The sequence below is a fragment of the Xiphophorus maculatus genome, chromosome 17, assembly GCF_002775205.1.
Source record: "Xiphophorus maculatus strain JP 163 A chromosome 17, X_maculatus-5.0-male, whole genome shotgun sequence".
Taxonomy (NCBI): Eukaryota; Metazoa; Chordata; class Actinopteri; order Cyprinodontiformes; family Poeciliidae; genus Xiphophorus; species Xiphophorus maculatus.
In genome coordinates this window covers 96,493-119,830 of record NC_036459.1, presented here as the reverse complement: position 1 = coordinate 119,830, position 23,338 = coordinate 96,493, and the positions used below count along the sequence as shown (strand labels likewise).

The window sequence follows — 23,338 nt, the reverse complement described above, 5'->3', positions numbered from 1 at the left end:
GTAAAAGCTCCAGACTCTGGAGCCCAAAGATTCCCTGGTGGTCCATCAGAACCAGAACTGCTGCTGGTTCTGGGAGGAATCAGATTGCAGCAGTTTAAATTAGTACTTTCATTTTTATTCATCAATTACAAAAATTTCAGTGCAATCAGTTGCGTTTTTTTTAAACATGAAATTCCTGAACTGGAACCTTTGTATTTTGTTTCCAGTATGCCGTAAATCTGACGTGCAAACTCCATCTGCTACCAGCGGCGAAGGAAACAGCTTTAATTTCTGCTTCTAAATGATCTGATTGGACGCTGGAAAAGATTATTGTTGAGGTCAAGTTGCGCTAAAAGCAGTTAGCTTATCAGCGGAGCTATGCTAGCCTAAAATAGCATCTTAATGTTAACATGTAGCAGCTAATGCTAGTGTCAGGGTCCACAATACACACATCTAAAGAAGCAGCATGAATGTTCAGGAAAACTCTGGAAAGATAAACTTTGCTTCAATCTGATGGTTAAAGAACTTGACGATTAATCTGATTATAACCTATAAATATCTGATTATCTGTAAATATCTGATTATAATCTATAAATATCTGATTATAATCTATAAATATCTGATTATCTATAAATATCGGATTATCTATAAATATCTGATTATAATCTATAAATATCTGATTATAATCTATAAATATCGGATTATCTATAAATATCTGATTATAATCTATAAATATCTGATTATAATCTATAAATATCTGATTATCTATAAATATCTTTGCTGTTCAGCTTAGATGTAAATTGGCAGCAAAAGGGTTTTGAATTGAAAATGTTGCTGATTTTGTTCAGCAACATTTACATTACATTTCAATTAAAATGTAATTATTTAATAACAGATTCTGAATGAATTCCATTAAACATTTCAACCTTAACCCTCCACCTGAAAATATTTGATCTGCTGGTTCTGGTCGGAGTTGTACTGGGTCAGGCTCAGCGGTACATAAACCTGGGCTGAATGAATATCGGGCCGGTCCAGCTCAACAGTTCAGGAACATCCAGACAGCCCATCCGTTTCCGATCACACACCGAAACCCAGAACCGGGAGCTGCGGCGTGTGGTTCTCTCCTACAGGGTCCAGACAGGGAGACGAGACGTCATCTGGGACACCAGAACCTGGTGGGCTGGATATCTCCATCAGAACCGGGTCCAAACCTCAGCTGGAGACAGGCCTCTGGTCCAGGGACCAGTCCAGGTGATCCAGAGGAGGCTTTCAGAACCGGTCTGGTATTGGTTCTGATGGTTCTGCTGCAGCTTCATGATAATTTTTGGTTAAATAAGCAGCTCCTTTCCTTCTTCTGCTGCCGGATGTGAGCAGAACCGAGACTTTGCGCAGCTCGGGTGCAGAACCTGAGAACCGGACTGCTGACGTCCTCCGGTCAGAAGCAGAGATGTAACGGAGCGGCTGAAGACGACCGAAGGGCGAACTTTGGGAATGTTCTTGTTTCAGACCAGCTGCAGGTCTTTACCACCAATCAGACCTTTATTACAAACTTGACACTGATGGAAAACCGGACCGCCCAGGTCCAAACAGGCTCAATCAAAGGGTTAGGCTGAATCGAGTCAAAAAAGTGCAATGCGACTTGGATTTAACATGTAACGCAACGATTTCTAGAAACGTAGCATCTGTACTTTCTACTGCCCACTGGGACACGCTCACTGGGACACACCCACTGGGACACACCCACTGGGACACACCCACTGGGACACGCTCACTGGGACACACCCACTGGGACACGCTCACTGGGACACACCCACTGGGACACGCCCACCAACCAGGTGTCAAAACTGCTCACCTGTCTCAGCATCACCTGCTCATTTCACTGATGAAAACACAAAGATCCACGAGCTGCAGCTGCATGATGGAGAGTGTGTGTTACAGTGTGTGTGTTACAGTGTGTGTGTTACAGTGTGTGTGTTACAGTGTGTGTGTTACAGTGTGTGTGTTACAGAGTGTGTGTTACAGTGTGTGTGTTACAGTATGTGTGTTACAGAGTGTGTGTTACAGTGTGTGTTACAGTGTGTGTTAGAGTGTGTGTTACAGTGTGTGTGTTACAGTGTGTGTGTTACAGAGTGTGTGTTACAGTGTGTGTGTTACAGTATGTGTGTTACAGAGTGTGTGTTACAGAGTGTGTATTACAGTGTGTGTGTTACAGTGAGTGTGTTTGTGTGTGTTTGTGTTACAGTGTGTGTGTTACAGTGTGTGTGTTACAGAGTGTGTGTTACAGTGTGTGTGTTACAGAGTGTGTGTTACAGTGTGTGTGTTACAGTGAGTGTGTTTGTGTGTGTGTGTGTTACAGTGTGTGTGTTACAGAGTGTGTGTTACAGTGTGTGTGTTACAGAGTGTGTGTTACAGAGTGTGTATTACAGTGTGTGTGTTACAGTGAGTGTGTTTGTGTGTGTGTGTGTTACAGTGTGTGTGTTACAGTGTGTGTTACAGAGTGTGTGTTACAGTGTGTGTGTTACAGAGTGTGTGTTACAGTGTGTGTGTTACAGTGAGTGTGTTTGTGTGTGTGTGTGTGTTACAGTGTGTGTGTTACAGTGTGTGTGTTACAGAGTGTGTGTTACAGTGTGTGTGTTACAGTGAGTGTGTTTGTGTGAGTGTGTGTTACAGAGTGTGTGTTACAGTGTGTGTGTTACAGAGTGTGTGTTACAGAGTGTGTGTTACAGAGTGTGTGTTACAGTGTGTGTGTTACAGTGAGTGTGTTTGTGTGAGTGTGTGTTACAGTGTGTGTTACAGAGTGTGTGTTACAGTGTGTGTGTTACAGTGAGTGTGTTTGTGTGAGTGTGTGTTACAGTGTGTGTTACAGAGTGTGTGTTACAGTGTGTGTGTTACAGAGTGTGTGTTACAGTGTGTGTGTTACAGTGAGTGTGTTTGTGTGTGTGTGTGTGTTACAGTGTGTGTGTTACAGTGTGTGTGTTACAGAGTGTGTGTTACAGTGTGTGTGTTACAGTGAGTGTGTTTGTGTGAGTGTGTGTTACAGAGTGTGTGTTACAGTGTGTGTGTTACAGAGTGTGTGTTACAGAGTGTGTGTTACAGTGTGTGTGTTACAGTGTGTGTGTTACAGTGAGTGTGTGTTACAGTGTGTGTGTTACAGTGAGTGTGTTACAGTGTGTGTGTTACAGTGTGTGTGTTTGTGTGAGTGTGTGTTACAGTGTGTGTGTTACAGTGAGTGTGTGTTACAGTGTGTGTGTTACAGTGAGTGTGTTACAGTGTGTGTGTTACAGTGTGTGTGTTACAGTGTGTGTGTTACAGTGAGTGTGTTACAGAGTGTGTGTTACAGTGTGTGTTACAGAGTGTGTGTTACAGTGTGTGTGTTACAGAGTGTGTGAAGCAGCATTTATTTCCTGCTCTTCTTCCTCTTCCTTCCTGGAGTCTGAGAGGAAGATGAGTTGGAGCCTCAGAACCCGGACCTTAGGTCAGGACTTCTGGTTCTGGTTCATGCGAGTCAGAGGTCTGACTCACATGACCTCTGACCCTGCGGGTCCAAATTTTTGGCTCGGAGCTAAAGTTCTGGTTCTGTTGACAAACTAGACTGGATCTGGGAGGAGCATCAGAACCTCCTGACCCAGACCAAAGAGCTGCTGCGTTCTCAGAACTTTTAATGGTTCTGACAGAAACCCAGTAAGAAACATGGACCTGCATGTTCATAGTTACATGCAGGTCCAACATGTCCCGGTCCAAATGTTAAAGTCACCAGAAGCAGAGCAACGTTGACAAAGACCCCAAAACCAGGACGCTGTCACTTTAAGACTTCTCTAAAGTCCAGCCCAGCATGGAGTAGACCCTGGAGACTGGAAACCACTAAGATGAAACCATTAAGATACCAACTGGAAACCAGTAAGATACTAAATGGAAACCAGTAAGAAACCAACTTTAAACCAGTAGACGATCCGCTGCTAACCCACTGGGCCGGTTCTGGTGGACAGAAGAACCTCTGGGTTCGGCTCAGTTCTGCCTCTTGGCAGAACTTCTCCTGAACCTCCGGAAACATTAGCTGCACATCCGTCCTGAAAATTAGCCCCGCCCACTTTGGGACCACAAAAAAATAGGCGGCGTCACTCACCCCAGCGTTGTCATGGTAACTATGGTGTACCAGAAGGCTGCCGGGATGCTGGTGAACTTGCTGCCGGAACCCTTCTCAGCGTAGAACATGACGGTGGCGAAGATGATGATGGCCATGGTGAGCGAGAAGAGCAGGAAGCCCAATTCCGACGCGCAGCTCTTCAGCGTGTAGCCCAGGATGCGAAGTCCCGCAGAGTGCCGCGAGAACTTGAAGATCCGAAAGACGCGGAAGACCCGCAGGGTGACGAAGGCGCCGCTCACGTCCTCGTTGTCCGTCATGACCAGACCGATGTAGTAGGGCATGATGGCCACCACGTCGATGACGCTCATCACGCTCTTGACGAACCTGTAGCGGCTGGGCGCCGCCAGGAGGCGCAGCAGGTATTCCACCGTGAAGATCATGACGCACGCCGTGTCCAGGCAGAAGAAGGCCAGCGCGTAGAGCTCACCGCAGGACAGCACCTTGACGCGGTTCGGCGCGGCGCCGCACGGCACCGTCTCCGCCACATTGGCCATGACCGACACGGCGATGAAGAAGCCGGTGACGTAGTAGAAGACAAGCGCCATGGTGGAGGTGTGCGGGTTCTCGAAGGCGCGCCACATGGTCTCCCGGAGGCTGGCATCCGCGGGCATCAGGTCGCTGCTCTGCTCGCTCTCCTCGTCGTCCTGGATGCGCTCCTGGTTCTCCCGCCGCCGGTCCTTGTAGTCCTCGTAGCAGCAGTCTCCGATGATCTCCGGGACGATGCCGAAGAAGGTCAGCTCCTCGTCATAGGCGGAGATGCACTCCTGCCGCGGGAAGTGCAGCTTTCCGGTGCGGTAGAAGTTCAGGATGTGGCGGAAGATGTCCGGGTCGCGGTCGAAGAAGAACTCGTTGCTCTCCTCGTGGAAGAAGAAGTCCCGCTCCGAGCTGCCCAGCAGGGTGTCCGGATAGCGCTCCAGCGTGTCCCGCCACGTCTGGAACTTTGTGCCACTGACGTTCAGCACGATCAGCCCTTCCCGGCCGCGCTGCTTCTCCCGCGGAGGCGCCGGCATGGGCGCGCTGGCCACCGGCATCCAGCCGACGGCCGCGGCGCGGGCGAACGGCATCCAGGCTGCGACTCCCGCAGCCATGCTGGCCCGGAGCTCCGGATTAGACAGAGGTTCAGACAGTCGCAGGGCAACAAGCGGACATCCAGGAACCAGCGAGCGGAGTTCGGAGCTCCGGGTCAGCCGGAGCGCGGAGCTTTACGCACAAAGTCGGTGCGCAAAGCGCGTAAAGTTGAAAGCGGCGCTCCAGAGATCAGCCGCTCATTCTCTGGCTGTTCAGAGGCGAAAAGCTTCAGAGGGAAGCAGCAGGTCCAACCCGTACCGGACCGGACCGGACCGGACCGGAAGGTCTTCCTGCAACAAGTCTTCCAGTTGTTAGGAGAAGTTGCAGCCTCCCGGTCCGGCTACGCAGCGGGGAGAGGAGAAAGTCCGAACAGAACCGAACCTATGCAGATAAACTGGAGGTTCGGCTGGAGGAGAAGAAACCGCAGCGGCTCGATCTGCGGTCACACAGGTGCTGTTGGAGAGGAGAGGCGGAAACTCACCCCCTCCTCCCCCCTCGAGTCCCCAACTCGGTGGGCGGAGCCAGAGAGTCCCCGCTAATCGGGGGAGGGGGAGCCCGCCACGCAGCCCGCGTCACGGGCCGGGAGAAACCTGTGACGTGCTGAGGTGATTAGTTTAATGATTGGTCCCTGGATCTGTGACTCTGGTAGGCTCCGTGCGCGCTTCTCAGTTTCTACTGAAATGTTTCAGAGACGGCAGCGGTTCTCAACATGAGGTCCGCAGACAGAGGGGCGAACCGGCTGCTTCGTTTCCCTCTAGTGAAGGAAACCAGTCTGATGGCCCAGTTCCTGCAGTCCCACCAGTAGAAGATGTGAAGCTTTTCCCTTAAGAAACAGCTGGGATGTCCATCATCACCTCATGGATGCTACCTGATCCCTCCTGCAGCTGCTTCAGCTCTGGTCCGGGTCTCGGTTCTGGTCCTGGTTCTGACCCTCTGACAGCTTCACTGCAGCGTCCAGCTGATGGACGGCTCCTCCTGACAGTTCCTAGATGCTGTTGCCATGGTAACCAGCCCTGCAAGGCAACAGTGCTGCCCACTGCACCACAGTGCAGCCTGAGTATCAGAATGTCCTACCTTTTTAAAATATTTTAAATACAGAGACGTTTGTAAGAATAAAACAGTATCAGACAGGGTAAGCAGGTTTTATTCAATCAATCAAATTTTATTTGTATAGCACATTTCAGCAGCAAGACATTTCAAAGTGCTTTACATCATTACAAACACAGAAACACAATGCAATATACTCAAAACAAAGCATGAAGTCAAGGTCCATCCATAAATTTGTAATTGATTACATTTCAAATACAATTCTAAACAGGTGGGTTTTTAGTTGAGATTTAAAAGAAGTCAGTGTTTCAGCTGTTTTACAGTTTTCTGGAAGTTTGTTATTGGAATTACATTAAACAGACTAATACAAATCAACACAACTCTTTTATGCGCATTAATTCGTTTCATAGTGTCTGTTATCAGCAGCAGCCACAATGTGTCACTGAACTGCACAGGTCACTGGAATGATGGGATATGATTAATATACACTAATATAACACGGCTATTATAGCTTCAATCTCACATAGCATCGCTACCAACATGCTCTGTTTAGCAAGGTTTAGTAATAAAGAGTGTAATAATCTAAAGAATTTTAACGTATAAGGACAAAATAGGCCACAAAACAATATATTTTGTCCTTATTAACTGCCAAACAATAACTTGTTTACAGTAGTAACGACTTTGCAGATGACAAAACTAAAGTAATAAATATATTTACAAACTGCTGTCATGTAAAGTAAAACATGAAGTAATTCAGCAGCTCAGTGAAGCCAGATATAAAATAAATTAAATAAAACTTACCTTAATCTGCGACAAACTAAAATAGACGAAACCAAACTTCCACAGGCAGGATGATAAGAAATCTGCTGAGTCAACAGATTGTGATGTAGCATCGATGAGAGCATCACCACAAGGTAGGACGGATTGATGGGTAGCAGATAGTTAGATCACTTGTTCTAACCGGCGCCTTCCTCACTCTGATCTCTGTGTTTTTCAGCTGCTGCTCAGCAGTTTGACCCAAAGCTGACTGTCATGGACAGAAGTGGCTTCATTAGGTGCCAGAATGGGAGAAAGGCGTCAAGGAACCAAAGTGACGCCAACCAGAGTCAGACCTGGGTTAGCCCAACTTGTCCTCCTTCCTGGTTCATACAGAACCAGGCTGAACCTGATGGACAATAGACTGATGTTCTGGATGTCACAAAGAAGTCAAATATGTTTACAGATCTGTGTCTGTTTTCTTAAATAAAATGTTATATTAATGCCATGTTGTCATTTTTTAAGTGTGTCTACACACATTTTTGGAAATATGGTAATGTAAGATAATTAAATGCCCATCATCTGCCAACAACACTGAGTCTATAACACCAGTGAAAACCTTTTAATGGTATGTTAGATGTAAACCTGTCAGAGCAGAACATGTACAGTACATAAATCAATATTGATTCCTAACTTTGATTCATTATAAAATAAACTAAAATATGAATGTAGGTCCACATTCAGGAGATGGTTGAATCAATGTAGATAATGGAGACAGAAACGTTGATTCAACAAGTGAATCACCGACTGTTTCAACATCATTTTGATATCGTTTCAGTATCATTTCAATATTGTTTCAGTATCGTTTCAATATTGTTTCAGTATCGTTTCAACATCGTTTCAGTATCGTTTCAACATCGCTTCAGTATCGTTTCAACATTGTTTCAGTATCGTTTCAACATTGTTTCAGTATCGTTTCAACATCGCTTCAGTATCGTTTCAACATCATTTCAGTATTGTTTCAGTATCGTTTCAGTATTGTTTCAGTATCGTTTCAACATCGCTTCAGTATCGTTTCAACATCATTTCAGTATTGTTTCAGTATCGTTTCAGTATCGTTTCAGTATTGTTTCAGTATCGTTTCAACATCGCTTCAGTATCGTTTCAACATCGTTTCAGTATCGTTTCAACATCGCTTCAGTATCGTTTCAACATTGTTTCAGTATCGTTTCAACATCGCTTCAGTATCGTTTCAACATTGTTTCAGTATCGTTTCAACATCGCTTCAGTATCGTTTCAACATTGTTTCAGTATCGTTTCAACATCATTTCAGTATTGTTTCAGTATCGTTTCAGTATCGTTTCAGTATTGTTTCAGTATCGTTTCAACATCGCTTCAGTATCGTTTCAACATCATTTCAGTATTGTTTCAGTATCGTTTCAGTATCGTTTCAGTATTGATTCAGTATCGATTCAATATCCTTTCTATATCGTTTCAGTATCGATTCAGTGTCGTTTCAATATAGTTTCAATATTGTTTCAGTATCATTTCAGTATCGATTCAATATCGTTTCAATATCTGGCTTCAACATTAATTCAATGTTTCTAATATTTCAACGTTTATTTTCTGTCTCCCAGCAGAGGCATTGACATGCCAGAGATGGAGGTGTGGTTAAGGTTTCCACACCTCCAGTCACACAAATTATCATTTGTGTGAGTCTGTTTGGTTCATGAACCGCCTGATGGACAAAACTGCTCCGATATTTAGCAGAACCCAATGGGCTGGTACCGCCTCTGAGCAGAACCAGGTCAACCCTCCTCTCAGTACAGCTGTAGCTTGGTTCTATTTCTAGACTCTCTGATCTGTTTTTAGCTGCAGCGACTTCAGGATATTTTAGGAATTTGGACCAAAATAGATCAGAACCAGAACCTTCATCAGAACCAGAACCGTTGGGCGGTTTTGGCCTTTGGTCCAAGTTTTAGTGACAGGAGGCCAGATGAACTGACCCTTGACCTTTGACCACTGACCCTCTGTGAATGACGGCTGAGGCGTCACAGCTAAAGCAGGTGAACCACCTCTGACCTCTGACCTCTGTCAGCACAGAGGTTACAGAAGTACCAGAAGTAATGCGGTCAGACCCAGAGCGGCTCTGGTTCTGTGGACTTCTCTCTGACCCAGACCGGCGGGGAACCAGACTGAGCAACTTCATTAACATCTCAGTGTGACATCACACACTCCCATGATCTCTGCTGTCGCTGACAGATGGAGGTGATCATTATCATCCCGGGAGACGCTGCCTCCATCACACACACACCCTAACACACCCCAACACACAGTAACACACACACACTAAAACACACACGCCTACACACCCCAACACATGCGCACACACACCCCCACATACACACCATAACACACACACACACTAAAACACACACAGACGCCCTGTCCTGGTCCCTGATTGGCCACAGGTGTTTGTCCAGCTGCGGGGGGTTCGGTGGGCTGTTGGGGTCCGGACACCCCGGTTGCAGGGACTCCGTCCGTTGGACCGCTGTCCTCTTGGTTCAGGAACAGAACCCTGCCATGGTCCAGACAGATGGAACCAGAACTTTCTGATGAACCGGGTCAGCAGCAGCTGATGCAGTTCAGGTAAACCAAACCAGAACCAGGCCGCCATCCATCAGGACCGTCTGCAGGCCTGGTTCTGCTGCAGAGCTGTCAGACGGAACCGAGCCGGATTAATGGGCCGTGTTTCCTGCAGTGATTCATGTTCTGTTCTGGTTCTGCCCGGCCAGGCCCAACTGGGCCTCTGGGATCACCGTGTTCTGATGGATTCCTGCTGCTTCCTCATTTGTCTCCTGATTGGACCGGGTCAGAACCGGTAGAACCAGGACCCGCTGGTCCGGTACCAGAACTGCATGTTGCCATGGAAACGCCTCAGCAGGCAACCCAGCAGAACTTCCTGTCTGAACCAACCAGCAGCCCCAGCACACGGGTCAGAACCAGAACCTCTGAAAGGTTCTGATGAAGTTCTGTGTGATGATGATGACTCATTAGTGGCTCGTTGTCATGGCAACGGTGAGGGTTTGCGAATACTGTAATAAGTTACTGTCAACAGGGATCAGCTGATCAGAACCAGAAACTGATCAGAACCAGAACTCTAACTGTAGAAACCCAGAAAAAGCTTTGAATGATCTTGTTTCTGAATGTGACCTGGTTCTGGTTCCGGTTTCGGGTCAGAGATGAAGATCTGGAGTGTCGGTTCCTGCTGTGCAGTCTCTTTCTGTTCTGTTGAGTTTAACTAATGGACCCGGTTCTGATGCTACGACCCGGTCCGCTTCATCACATCTAAAAGAACCATCAAAGCAGAACCCCTGGTGAGGCCTGGCAGCTAAAACATTTTGGGGTCAAGGGTCAGGGGTCATGGTGCTGAAGGGTCCATGTATGGCAAGCTGTTGAGCCATTTAATTCCCAGGCTTCTGTGCAGTGTGGCTGGACGGCCCGCCTGGATACTAAATATTAAACAGCTTGCCCTAGAGGGCCACTAATCAGCCTCAAGGTTCTGCTCATTGGTTCTGTTCAGGTCCGGTTCTAAATCTGATTCATAAACAGCTTTATACAGGAAGCTCTTCTGTTTTTGGTTCTGGTAGTGACCCAGATCTCAGGACCAGAGCAGGGATGGACCGTCCATGGAGCGGTCCAGATCTTCATCATCACTGCTTCATCTTCATCACTCAGGTTCATTCTGGCAGCACAACCCTAACTGGACCCAGAGGACGACCCGCTCAAGCCCAGAACCTCTGGCTTCGTCCCAGCCCTGAAAACAAGAACCGACTCGGCCCAGATGCTGGTTCCACATCAGAGCAGCCACCCGTCTGGGAGGAAGAGGAGGAAGAGGAGCAGTTCTGCATAAAGGAGGCGAAATATTTTAACTCTGCTTCAGCTGCTTCCGCACACAGTACGGGGGGCGGGGCCAGATTGACGGAGGGGGCGGGGCTACAGTCAAAAATATAAAAAATACAATATATGGATATTAATGTAATAGAAAACCTTTAATATGCCAAAATAAAAATGGATATAGTAATCATTACATAGTAAAACTGGCTCCAAATGTAATAAAAACAATTTATGATCCTATTGTTTTATGTAATAGGATGTAAATGTAAAAACTGTAATGTAAAAACAACTGCTTCCTGTCTTTCTGCGGCTTTCTGACAAAACGCCGCCATCCTGCGGCCACGAAGCCACATTACATCCAGTTTTTCTGATTTAATATCTTTCTCATAGTTTTCCCTCCACATTGTTTAGCATTTTAATTATTCAGTGAAGAGCTGTCTCTGCTGCCTTTTAGTCCAAGATAAACAGAAGAGCACCGAGAAGCTTCAGGAGTGAATAATCACCTTACGAAAACATTATAACTTCATGATTCAGTAAATATATTTAATATGAATTAAAACAGATGAAGATTTTTCTTATGTTTTTTTTTCAAGAGAGGCTGAAACTTCAAATATTAAATCAAGCAAATAATTTTCTATTAAATATTTTACTAACAACACAGCGTTACTGACAAAGGAGCGCTGTTTGTTTTTGTAAGTAATGCAGCAGTTCACCTGCAGGTGGCAGCGCGTTGAGTTGTAGCGCTATAAAACCATAGAAGAAGACATTAAGCGCGGGTTGCTTGAGTGTTGGTTGACTAGTAGTGAGCTTCTACCTGATCGGTGAGTTTCATTTTAGTAAAATAACCTGAAATATTCCGTTTATCATGAGTTAATTTAAGCATATTGGTGCCGTTAATGACATTGCAATGAGTTGACGTCATCACATTGGTAAAATGACCTGTTTCCAGTTAAAGTTGCTGTGTAGAGCGTCTAATGCCGAGCCAGATTCTGTTTATATTCTGTCCGTTTTGGGGGTTTCAGTTTCACTTTTGGCGAACCGAACCGGACCGAGGACCAGAAACGCCGTGGTTTTTGTCGGTGGAGTTGTCGGATGTGTTCGGCCTGGGATTGATTCAGCTAGGTTTTTAATTTTCAACATTTTATTAAAGTTTAAATATCAAAACCAGAGGATCTGCTTTGCTATGAATAATAAACGGAACCAACTCAGACTTTATAAGTGAATGGATGTCCGTCTTTAAACTGATCTCTGAGGAATTAATCAGAACCTTGAGTTTCTGATGAACCATTACTCGTTACTGCTAACCGGTTCTACGAAGGTGAAGTTGGTTTCCGATTCGGGAAATGGCTAAAGGGCGATTCCACCAAATTTTTCACTACCTTCCGCATCTATAATCTGCTCTAGTTAAAAAAAACTACAATACCTAGGCACTTCAAACCTGAACTGGATTATTCTCAAATAGTAGTAGAATATCTAGAACCATGTTTGTGATTTGTGAAACTTCAATAAAGGACCATTTTTGTCCTTTTCTTGGATCTCGGTCACACTAGAACTGCTCTAAATCCCAAACTACAACACCTAGATCAGGGGTCTCAAACTCCAGGCCTCGAGGGCCACAGTCCTGCAGTTTGTAGATGTGTCACAGGTACAAAACACTGGAATGAAATGACTTAATGACCTCCTCCTTGTGTAGATCAGTTTTCCAGAGCCTTAATGACCTAATTATTCTGTTCAGGTGGTGCAGCAGAGGCTCATCTAGAAGTTGCAGGACTGCGGCCCTCGAGGACTGGAGTTTGAGACCCCTGATCTAGAGTCTAGGTGTTGTAGTTTTGGATTTAGACCTGGACTGGATTATTCTGCTCTAATAGCAGAATATTTAAAACCATGTTTGGGATTTGTGAAATCTTTATTTGATTTGTGAAACTTCACTTAACAGATCGCTGCAGAAGATCTTTCCTTCCAGCAGCCATCACCATCTACAATAACTCTTTGAAGAATTAATGAGTTACACCAATATTTAGTTTCCCTTTGGAATTAATAAAGTGGTTTTAAATTAGAATTGAATTTGAAAAAAAAAAAAACTCCATGGAACAAGTGTGAATAGTAATCTGAACTTTATTGAACTTTCACAAATCAAATAAAGGTTTAATAAATCCCAAACATGGTTTTAAATATTCTGCTATTAGAGCAGAATAATCCAGTCCAGGTTTCTGGACATCGAGCGCCAGGAACATCGCAGCCTCTTTGGAACCAGGCCCAGCTGTTTACCCGTTCAAAAGGGCTCCATAGAGGTTTACTGTTTGGTTCTGGTTCCGGATGTGAATCGATGTTAGTTCTGCTCAGTTCTGGAGAGGTCCGGCTCTGATCAGAACTTTTGGTTCAACCGGTTCATTGGCTTGAGTGTCGACCCAAATGGTCTCAGGTTCTTGGTTCTGGCCCAGAATGGCGTCTCTCCTGTCCGTCCCTCCAGGTGTCATGGAGTCCGCAGAGAGCAGGTACGCCCACCTGCTGCAGCCAATCAGAGAGCTCACCAGGAACTGGGAGATCGATGTGGCATCAGAGCTCAACGACTACCTGGAGGAGGTGAGCTTCCTGTCAGGTAGAAACCTCATGTGGTCTCTATGACCTTTGACCTCTGTCCACCTCTGTACCTGGCTGCAGCTGGACGAGATGTGCATCACCTTTGACGGAGGGAGAACCAGGCTGAACTTTGCTGAGGCTGCACTGCTCATCCAGGGCTCTACCTGCATCTACAGCAAGAAGGTGGGAGGAGCAGGGTCAGTGTGACGTCATCGTGTGGGCGGGGTCATGTGGAGTCACAGCTTCCTGTCTCTGCTGTTGCAGGTGGAGCTGCTCCACAGCCTGGTGTTCCAGACTCTGGAGTTCATCAGCGACAACAAGAAGTGAGCAGTGCCGCCTGAGGGTCCAGAGGGTCTGGTTCTGGAGGCACCATGGTGCTGGTTCTGGTTCTGGTTCTAGTTCTGGTTCTGGTGTGTCTCCAGGCGCAGCCGGGCGGCGGCGGCCCAGCAGGGGGCAGCAGCACCAGACCAGACGGAGCAGGAAGCTGAGGATCTGGCCGTGGTGAGAACAGGAAGCTGACTGTGACAGAGTGCTGAGCATTCTGGGTAATGTAGGCAGTGCTTCTCTCTGCTGCAGTTCACTCCTCTGGAGCTGGACGAGTCTGTCACGCCCCCAAGGACGGAGCCTCACACGGTGAGTGTCTGTCCTCGATTTGTCTCCTGTCCTCAGAATGTCTCCTGTCCTCAGCGTGTCTTCTGTCCCCTACAGGACATCAGTGTGGTCCCTCTGCCTCCAGAGGCCCTGCTCCCTCCTGAGACTCAGGAGAAGAACAAGCTGCCTCTCATCAGGTCTGTCCCCGTCTCATGTCCCCCTGTCCTCTGTCGTGTCTCATGTCCCTCTGTCGTGTCTCATGTCCCCCTGTCCTCTGTCGTGTCTCATGTCCCCCTGTCCTCTGTCGTGTCTCATGTCCCCCTGTCTCTGCCTCCCAGTGTTGGGGGGAAGGTGCTGTGTAGCCAGAAGGACTTCCGTGTCAACCTGTTCCTGCCGGGACCTGATGACCTCATCGTCCTGATGCTCCAATCAGCTGCAGCCTCCAGGTTCCTGCTGGACCAATCGGCTGCAGGTTGGCTGATGCGCCGCGCCGGCTCCCCCTGCTGGTCAGAGGGCCACTTGCTGATGACCTGCTCTTCCTGCAGCTGAATCTGCTGCAACCTTTGACCCCAGTGAAGCTGCAGGAGGCGCTGCAGAGGACTTCATTCCTGTCCAGGAGGAACTGAACCTGGAACCGGACCTGGAGGAGCACATTGAGCGGCAACAGGTCTCGGTACGGACGGCCTCCTGAAGATGGTTCTGGTTCTGATTGGGTTCTGGTTCTCATGGGTTCTGGTTCTGGTTCCAGGGTGAAGGCCGGCTGATCCGGCGTGCTGCGGCGCGGCAGGAGGAAGAGGAGGAGCCTCCAGCTGCTGTAAGAGCCATTTCACCTTCATCACGCTGCTCCTCTTCCTCAGGCTGACTCTCAGGATTTCCAGGTGAGCAACTGGACCCTCCATGACCCGTATGCCGTCCTGGGAGGAGACCAGCCCTTCACACCAGGTGAGACCTGGACCGACCCGGTTCTGATGCTTCATCGCCTCAGGCTGACTTCTGATACTCCTCCTCCTCTTCCTCAGGGAGGTGCTACCGGGTTCCTGACGGTCTGGATGACGGGGGGAAGAGGAAGAGGAAGCGGTCGGTTCTGCAGGACTTCGGGTCCTGGTTCCGAGGAGCCTGTGAGTTTCTGCGGCTGGTCCGGTCCTCCTATAAGGTTCTGCTGTCTGACCCGTGTTTCTGTTGCAGTCCAGCCCCCAGAACCCAAGCTGAAGGTCGGACCCAGCTTCCCAGGTACGGCGGGACCTCCTGACGGGTCTGGGTCAGAACCAGAACCACCATGCTTGGCTGACGCTCTGTGATTTTTTCAGACCTCAACTACCTCTACCTGAGGACGCTGAGGGACAAAGTCCGGAGACAGAGGACGCTCTGCAGGACGCTGGTGAGTCCAGCAGATGGGCGGCCAGCTACTTCCTGTCTGTCCAACTGCTTCCTGTCCAGCAGGTCAAGGGGAAAGGAGGACTGTCTGCTGCTGGTTCCTCCAGGCTCTGTTTGGACCGGTTCTGGGGCCTCACGTCTAAAGCGGCGTACGCAGGAAAAATGTATCGGCGCCATATTTTACACACAAGTCGGCATGTATAAAAAAGAACGTGGCGTGAAAATGGGGGTTAATATACGCTAACCTTTGACCTGCAGTGAAAATGAGCAGCAGCCACACAAACTTTATCTGTGGACAATAATAAACTACAAAGAGTCAAAACTCAGTAAATCCACAGAAATCTGATCCAGTTATTTAGACCAGGAAGCATCAAACCCCATGATTTTATGATTTTAATATTTTACTGTTTAAACCATGACATTTATCCTCAGACAATAAGCTAACACACACACACACACACACACACAGAATAAAGAAAATACAGGATGTGAAAACCTCAATGTAAATAATCATGTTGCTCAGTTTGTGTCTCATAAAGATGAAACTCATCGTCTGAATGCATCTATTTATTCTCACTAGAGAGAAACCAGGGCTGATCAAACAGTTTGATTATTGATCAGGTGATCAGGTGTGGAGACAATCCCAGGTATATCAGTAGCTGCATCAAGGTGAGCCGCTACCTGAGGAGCTTTGGCTCTGATGGAGAACATGGAGCCATTGATCAGAGATCAGATTGATCTGCTGGTTTCTGATCGTTTAGATTCATCCAGACTGATCATCCTGGAGCTCTGAGCAGAACTTAAAGCAGGTACCGGTACCGGTACCGGTCCAGCTGCAGCCGTCCTCCAGTGGAGCCAGAAATCATCTGGACTCTGTAAATGTAACTTCTGCTCCTGATTCCTGGATTCAGAAGACACATTGAAATCCCGGCTGAACGCTCTTTATACTAATTTCCATGAATATGTATTTCTGGAGGCGACAGGCGGAGCAGCAGCTGCTCTGCTTCCTGTAAATCAGGATGACTAGAGGAAAGGTGAGCAGGTCCGATCGGAGCTCGGCTTCATACATCTGGAACTTTTTGTGCGCCGCACTTTTCTAAATTTGTCCTGCGCCAAGTTTTAGTGGGAAAACTGCAAACCTTTAGTGCATGAGGCCCCTGGTCACTTCACTGGTTTCCAGTTTCTAACTGGTGTGAATGACCCAGCAGAGCTTTTATTGTGAAGGAATAAATGCATCAATAAGCCAGTTAATTAACAGGAAGTTTTTGACTGTACTTCCTGTTGCTGAGTAACTGTCTGGGGTCAAAGGGCGTCGTCATGACGGAGGAGGAGCTCCGGAGGACCTTCCTGCAGCTGGAGGAGACGGGGCCACATCAGCTGGGGGCGGGGCCAGTGGATGACATCCCACCTGCTGAGCTCCTGGGTCAGTGTCTCCGGTTCTGATCCGGTTCTCTGCTGCATTCAATGAGGTCGTCTGAGCCGTTAGCAGCAGCTGACCAGTGACCTCTGACCCCTGACCCCCTCTGCTTCGTCCTCCAACAGGCGGAGACTCGGACGCCGAGCCGGACGGCCTTCCTGCCGAGTTAAGAGGACCGGACTCCGCCTCCCCAGGTACGTGACCTCCAGGCGACCTCCAGGTGAGCTTTGGGGGACAGGAGGTCATCAGGGTCGTGTTCTTGTCCTCCAGCAGAAGCTCAGCTGGACGACCTGACGTACGAAGAGCTGGTGAAGCTGCGTGTGGTAAGTGACTCGTAAGACCCGGACCGCCCGACCAACCCGGACCGCCTGACGCTCTCTGTGGTGCGTTCAGGAGCAGCTGGTGGTGCACAGCCAGGGCTACACCCAGGAATCGGCTCTGTCCCGCCGGGTCAGGGACTGGGAGGACAAGATCCGCCCTGAGCTGGCGCTGCAGGTGAGACTGGGAGTTTCCCGGTACCGTCCCGGTTCCGGGCCGCCGCTCACCGCTCTGTTTTTCAGGAGGACCGACCTCCATTCGACATCCACGCCTACGGAGAGCGGATCGTCGCCCAGCTGGGCGCCGTCGGCTGCAGGCGCTCCTTCGCCTCCATGGTCCGCAGTTTGGACAACGTGGAGGCCTGCAAGCTGCTGCTGGCGTCGCTGCAGCTGGTAAACCTGCTGCTCTTCCTCCTCCTCCTCTTCCTCCTCCAGGCTTTAGGAGGTCATGTCCCGGATGTGGCTGGAGGATTTTCCGATCCGATCCGGTCATCGTTTAGCTCAGTTTATTATTCAAAGCAGATTAAAAGGTTTGTAAGGAAACCCAGCAGGACCAGAACCAGCGCTGGGTTCAGTACCATTATAGATGTTATAAATCATCTGATTTATTGTTCAGAAACACAATGTAAATATTATTTCTGTTTCCAACAGGATAAAGTAATGTTGCCATAGCAACAGGTTTTGTTAGCAGTGGCAGGTCAAAGGTCACAGTAAAATGTTTCATCTTTGATTCATAATATTTTAGTCCCTCCCCCACTTTGCTGTGGTTATGCTCTCATGGAGGTGAGTTGACCTTTAACCCTGGGTGTGTCGCCCCCTGCAGGCCAACGACTACTCGGTGGAGGTGGACAGTGCTGCGGGCCTGGAGGACAGCGTGGACTCCATGTGTCTGACGCTGCTGAGCACGCAGAGAGCCACAGACCGCTTCAAGACGCTGGCAGACTCCAGCTGATGGGCTCGGTTCTGAGGGTTCAGCTGGACCGGCTCCTGTTTCTCTCTAATGAAATAAAATATTCACACTTTTGGCAGAAAATTGTTTTTATTGAACCTGATGCACAATAAATATGATCATGTCTGTTCCTGCTGAGGAGCCGCTGGTTTCCATGGAGACGCTCCTACAGCGGGACGTGGTTCCGGATGTGGTTCCGGATGCTGTCGGCGATCTGCTCCGGGCTCTTGGTTCGGTTGTAGTAGTCCAGAAAGAGCCCGTCCGGACTAACCAGGTACAGCAGCACGCTGTGGTCCACCATGTAGTCTCCGTCCTCGTCCTTCGGCCCCGCGCTGGCGTACACCCGGAAGTCCCGCCCCGCGTGCTGCACCTCTTCCGGCGTGCCGGTTAGCCCGACCAGCCGTGGGTGGAAGTCCCGAACGTAGCGGGCCAGCGCCGCCACGTCGTCCCGCTCCGGGTCTACAGTGATGAAGAGCGGCTGCAGGCGCGGCAGGGCCGGGTCCCGGTCCAGCGCCGACACCACGGCGCTCAGTGTGTCCAGCTCTTCGGGGCAGATGTCGGGGCAGTGTGTGAAGCCGAAGTACAGGAGGACCCAGCGGCCCAGGAAGTCCTGCTTGGTCCGGCGGTGGCCCGTATGGTCCAACAGGCTGAACGTCCCCTGACCCAGAGCCACCGTCCGGAGCTGCTCCACCCGCTGCCGCCGCCGCCGCTGCTGCTTCTCCCGCTCCACCCACCACCACGCGCCTAGCAACCCCCCCCCGACCAGCAGCGTCACCCCCAACCGGGTCCGCAGCTTCAGCGCGGCCCGGGACGAATCCGGAGTTCGGGACAGGGACCGGGTCAGAACCCGCTCAGGTCCACTTGGATACCGGTACTGGGCTGTCCGATGGAGACACTGCAGGACACCACCACCTCCACGAAGGATGCACCTCACTCCCAACATGGCCGACGGTTCCCTGCTGGCACATAGAGGATATGATAGAAAATGAGAAAAAAATTTACAATATGAAAAGAATGAGAATGTGAACAATATTAAATACAATATTTCTCATGTTTTCTCTCGTTCTCTGGGTGAACATTAGAGAACATGCAGCCACAACACCTGACTGATGCCAGGCTGCAGGTCTGTCTCACTGCCTGATTAATTTCCGTGTAAATGTGGCAGAAACAACAGGTATTAATAGCAGCCTCTGGTAGTTTAGTGGAAAAACTGGAATTAGATTCAAATACAGATTTATAAATGTAAAACCATATAGGGTTAGGGCAGGGGTCTCAAACTCCAGTCCTCAAGGGCCCCTTTCCTGCAACTTCTAGATGAGCCTCTGCTGCACCACCTGAATAGAATAATTAGGTCATTAAGGTTCTGGAGAACTGAGCTACACAAGCAGGAGGTAATTAAGCCGTTTTGTACCTGTGGCTCATCTAAAACCTGCAGGACAGCGGCCCTCGAGGACTGGAGTTTGGGTTAGGGTTTATTTTAATTTAGGGGCGGCAGGCGCTTGACCCGACCAATATGGCGACCATGGCGAGCACTACTCTGAGCCACCCGGCGGCCATCCAACATCCTGTTGTGATGTAACTGACCTCTAGCAGCGCATTACAGCCGAACCGAGATTCTGCTTCAACTCAGTGGACCTAGCCTCTACAGAACCGACCGGCCAGCCGAACTGAAGGGTTTTATTACAGAGAATAACAGCTAGCTACCAGTTACCATAAAGCTAACAACGTGAAGTCCGTTTGAGCTACAGCTACCCTCTTGAGGTAATAGCTTTAAAGAGGTTCTGACCTCATGGTTCCGTTCAGAACTCACCTGCTTCCTCACCTGATCAACACAGAACCATCTGCCTGTGCTGCCACTCACATCTGATTAAAACACACCACTGATGTTTCCACCCGGACCAGAAACACAGCCGGACTGCCTGCTGCTAAATGGTCCGTTCAAAAACGAAACAGTCCAATGACTGGCAGAGCTGCGGTGTTTTCTTTCAGGTTCCGAGTCCCCCAGTCCGTCCTCGGGTTCTGGAGGAAACCAAAGTTCTGTGGAGGTGTAGTGGTATAGAAATATACATATTCCTATACAAATAGTTTCCAGGTGTGACGTTCCGGTTGGGTAAAGTGGGCGGGGTATATAAGCGGCCGCTGTGCCCAGTCAGACATGTGTCTTCCTCATCATCCACTGTGTGGCCCGCGTCTCTTGGGTTCCGGCGGAAGAAAAGGCAACATATCGCCAGTGTGGTGCATGCTGTTTTGATTCCCTGGTGGTAGGTTTCCTCTCTCCCTGCACTATTGCTGATCTTTGTTAGAAAATCTAAATTTAAGTATGATTGTAGGTGAAACGCTATTGTGCTGCTCTCCTCTGCTTCCTCGTTCAGCGAGTGTGTGTGTGCGTTTTGCCTGGATTGACAGGTAAATAATTAACGCTCATTGGAAGCTCCAGTTTGTTGCAGTTCTGTCTAAAATGATTAACTTTCATAGGTCTCCCCATATTCGAACCATTGCTGCTCTTTTGGACTCCGGATTTTGCACGTCATCAGTCAAACTTGGACTGTGGTGGCGCCTATACGCCTTAATTGAAGCGGTGTTTGGGGTGTGGCATCGGCGCGCCGAGCTCGCTCCCTGCAGTGGCATGACCAGAGCCACACCGGATCTTAATATTCAACTTGGATTTTCTATTTGTTTCTTTATTTAGTTTCCAGCCCTTTTGGTTCCTTTAGATAATTGTTTATTTATTTGGGCTGATTTTGTTTTAAGTTTAAGGTTGTTGTATTTGGTTAACTGTTTTTCTGTTGTTTGCAGTTGCTGAGGCCCGGTGGCGGTGTTGGTGTGGTGACGGTGTCTCCCTCTTTTTTGTGCCGTGATTCCTGAGTTTGGGTTGTCTCACTGCGTCTGGTGCTTTTACGGTTTTTTTGTTTGCTGTGTTTGGTGGATGCCGTCCCTATAGTGGCCCCTTCTGCCGGTGACCTCAGCTACTATAGTTTTTTTCTGTTTTTCCTTAGTTTTTTGTTGTAAAGAACTGGTTTTAAAAGAATTTAATAAATAGCTTTTTGTGTATTTGCAATTGCCTCAGATGTTTTAATTCATGCATAACTGAACCTGTGTGCTTTAAAGAAAAGAGGTAATATTCTCTGGGTGAAATTCCCAGGGTGGCGCTGTGGAGCAACTTAAATTGGGTCTAGAAATTTAAATTGCCCAATATTCTTAATTTTAACCTAGTCTCGCCACAGAGGGAAAACCTCTCCGTGGAGGAATGTTTCTGCAGTTAGAGCTCAGAAAACTAGGGGAACCCTGTGGAGAAACTCAGAGCCCAAACCAGATCCTGGTTCTGACTATTTATATTTTTATAATTGTCCTTGCAATAGCGGGACAAAATCAGCCTCAACCCTAAACAAAGAAATGCTTCGGCTGCAGAGAAACTTCTGACGTTAAATTCATCATTCTGCTAAAAGCCCGGTTCGGTTTGCTACAGGCAGTCTGGGTCGGTCCACCGACAGACATAAAGAATATCTGTCTTTATATCAGACATCCTGATATAAGACAAGGTACCGACTGTCACAATGCAGATCAAAGCCCCGGTACCATCTGGTACCACCCGGTACCACCTGCTCTCTGTTCTCTGCTTCTCCTTACCGTTTCTACCAGGCGGGTTAAAGCCGCTGGAGGTTCTGGGCTGTAAACAGAAGTTACTGCAGAACCTCAAGTGTTAAAGGAAGATTTGGCCCAATTAGAGTTCATGAAATAAACATCAGAGAAAATATTGTAGCAATATCCTCCTGAGACCCAGCAATACATTTTTGTCCTCTGTGGAGGACATAGGTTTTTTTGTTCATAACTCTGAAACCATACATGCCACTGTGTTAAATCCTGTTGGTCCTTAGAGAGGACATCCTGGGCCTCAAAATGTGTTCATATTTGCCACAAGAGAGTCCCGATGTCCTCTCCAAAGGACATACTGTAATAAATAAATAATATGTTTTGAAACTTTTTCAATTGTAGTGATGTTTTTTCACTCCAAAGAGTCATGTAGTGAAAAAAAAAAAATTCAAAAACTTTTTTTTTCTGGGTCTCAGGAGGATAATCAGAACCGCAGCAAAAAGCCAAACATGCCACAATGAAATGGACCAAAATGTCTCCAAAGCATCGGGGGACTGACAGGGGCCACCGGGGGATTCCAGGTGGATTCCAGAGATGTGCATCACAGCAGCTGTCCCTGGAGGCCCCTGAGTGTCTGGAGGCCCCTGAGTGTCTGAATGGCCCTATATAGAGTTCTATAGAACACCTGACTGGTTGTTCTATAGAACTATAGAATGTTCTATAGAACTCTATAGAACACCGGACTGGTTCTGATGGCGATCCAGAACCTTTTACAGAACATGAAGGATTTAAAGCCTTACCCCAACCCTTCAGGGGCCTCCAGAGATTCAGGGGCCCCTAGAAATGGTTTAATTGTAACACAGACCATAGATCTAAACCTGTAGCATCATTTATAGAGAATAACAATGTTATTACATTTTATTTAATGCATCAGCTGAGAAAAATAAATAGTACATTTAGGATTTAATTAGGACGTTTACTTTGTAAAAGTTTAAAGAATCATCTTGATAGTTTGATTGTTGTGTTACCATGGCTACAATATGGTGTAATCTTTGTGTTTGTTCACAAATACATCACAGCCAATAACCAATAATCAGTGATTGATTTTAAACCTGGTCTCCCTCTCAGATTCACCTGATCGACATTTAAACATGTTAGTGATGCTGAGGTTCTTAGTAGGACGGGGGGTTCTGGCTAAGGCCCCATATTACCTTGGGCCGGCCCTGGAGGAACAGCTGCTGCCATGCACATCTCTGGAATCTACCTGGAATCTACCTGGAACCTACCTGGAATCTACCTGGAATCCACCTGGAATCCCCCGGTGGCCCCTGTCAGCCCCCCGATGCTTTGGAGACATTTTGGTTCATTTCATTGTGGCATGTTTGGCTTTTTGCTGCGGTTCTGATTATTGCTACAATATTTTCTCTGATGTTTATTTCATGAACTCTAATTGGGCCGAATCTTCCTTTAACACTTGAGGTTCTGCAGTAACTTCTGTTTACAGCCCAGAACCTCCAGCAGCTTTAACCCTCCTGGTAGAAACGGTAAGGAGAAGCAGAGCGAACAGTTAGCTGGTGGTACCGGGTGGTACCAGGTGGTACCGGGTGGTACCGGGGCTTTGATCTGCA

The 23,338-nt window shown here is 48.0% G+C and overlaps 3 protein-coding genes and 1 long non-coding RNA gene across 10 annotated transcripts in view; 2 read left to right on the top strand and 2 right to left on the bottom strand.

Moving 5' to 3' along the window:
* The window catches only part of kcnd2 (potassium voltage-gated channel subfamily D member 2), a 28,764-nt gene extending 23,467 nt beyond the window's left edge, over nucleotides 1-5,297 (bottom strand). The window contains exon 1 of the mRNA XM_023350322.1: nucleotides 4,103-5,297. Coding sequence (XP_023206090.1) covers nucleotides 4,103-5,211 — 1,109 coding nt within the window. The 5' untranslated portion in view covers nucleotides 5,212-5,297. The remainder of the gene's footprint in view (nucleotides 1-4,102) is intronic.
* Nucleotides 5,298-11,630: 6,333 nt separating this feature from the next.
* ncaph2 (non-SMC condensin II complex subunit H2) lies at nucleotides 11,631-18,200 on the top strand. 4 transcript variants are annotated; one of them, XM_023350488.1, is made up of 20 exons: nucleotides 11,652-11,712; nucleotides 11,914-12,013; nucleotides 13,362-13,474; nucleotides 13,553-13,654; nucleotides 13,736-13,794; nucleotides 13,894-13,972; nucleotides 14,048-14,259; nucleotides 14,401-14,534; nucleotides 14,608-14,735; nucleotides 14,811-14,876; nucleotides 14,941-15,004; nucleotides 15,082-15,180; nucleotides 15,248-15,292; nucleotides 15,370-15,440; nucleotides 16,745-16,859; nucleotides 16,979-17,047; nucleotides 17,124-17,176; nucleotides 17,247-17,348; nucleotides 17,414-17,563; nucleotides 17,994-18,200. In XM_023350488.1, the coding sequence occupies exons 3-20, from the start codon at nucleotides 13,367-13,369 to the stop codon at nucleotides 18,120-18,122; spliced, it is 1,785 nt and encodes a 594-aa protein (XP_023206256.1). In that variant the 5' UTR covers nucleotides 11,652-11,712; nucleotides 11,914-12,013; nucleotides 13,362-13,366; the 3' UTR covers nucleotides 18,123-18,200. The 4 variants fall into 4 exon arrangements, with proteins under 4 accessions (XP_023206255.1, XP_023206256.1, XP_023206253.1 ...); XM_023350487.1 differs by lacking the exon at nucleotides 11,914-12,013 and having other exon boundaries at nucleotides 11,631-11,712; XM_023350485.1 differs by lacking the exons at nucleotides 11,652-11,712; nucleotides 11,914-12,013 and having other exon boundaries at nucleotides 12,909-13,474.
* LOC102228664 (protein SCO2 homolog, mitochondrial-like) lies at nucleotides 18,197-20,018 on the bottom strand. 4 transcript variants are annotated; one of them, XM_005813736.3, is made up of 2 exons: nucleotides 19,930-20,018; nucleotides 18,197-19,075 (listed from the first exon to the last, which is right to left on the bottom strand). In XM_005813736.3, exon 2 carries the CDS (start codon nucleotides 19,060-19,062, stop codon nucleotides 18,286-18,288), a length of 777 nt encoding a protein of 258 aa, XP_005813793.2. In that variant the 5' UTR covers nucleotides 19,063-19,075; nucleotides 19,930-20,018; the 3' UTR covers nucleotides 18,197-18,285. The 4 variants fall into 4 exon arrangements, with proteins under 4 accessions (XP_005813793.2, XP_023206258.1, XP_023206257.1 ...); XM_023350490.1 differs by having other exon boundaries at nucleotides 19,942-20,018; XM_023350489.1 differs by having other exon boundaries at nucleotides 18,197-19,078; nucleotides 19,930-20,015.
* Nucleotides 20,019-20,292: 274 nt separating this feature from the next.
* On the top strand, nucleotides 20,293-21,556 carry LOC111611853. The gene is made up of 3 exons (XR_002754273.1): nucleotides 20,293-20,380; nucleotides 20,450-20,525; nucleotides 20,595-21,556. It is a non-coding gene; the product is annotated as an uncharacterized LOC111611853 (long non-coding RNA).
* Nucleotides 21,557-23,338: the final 1,782 nt, after the last annotated feature.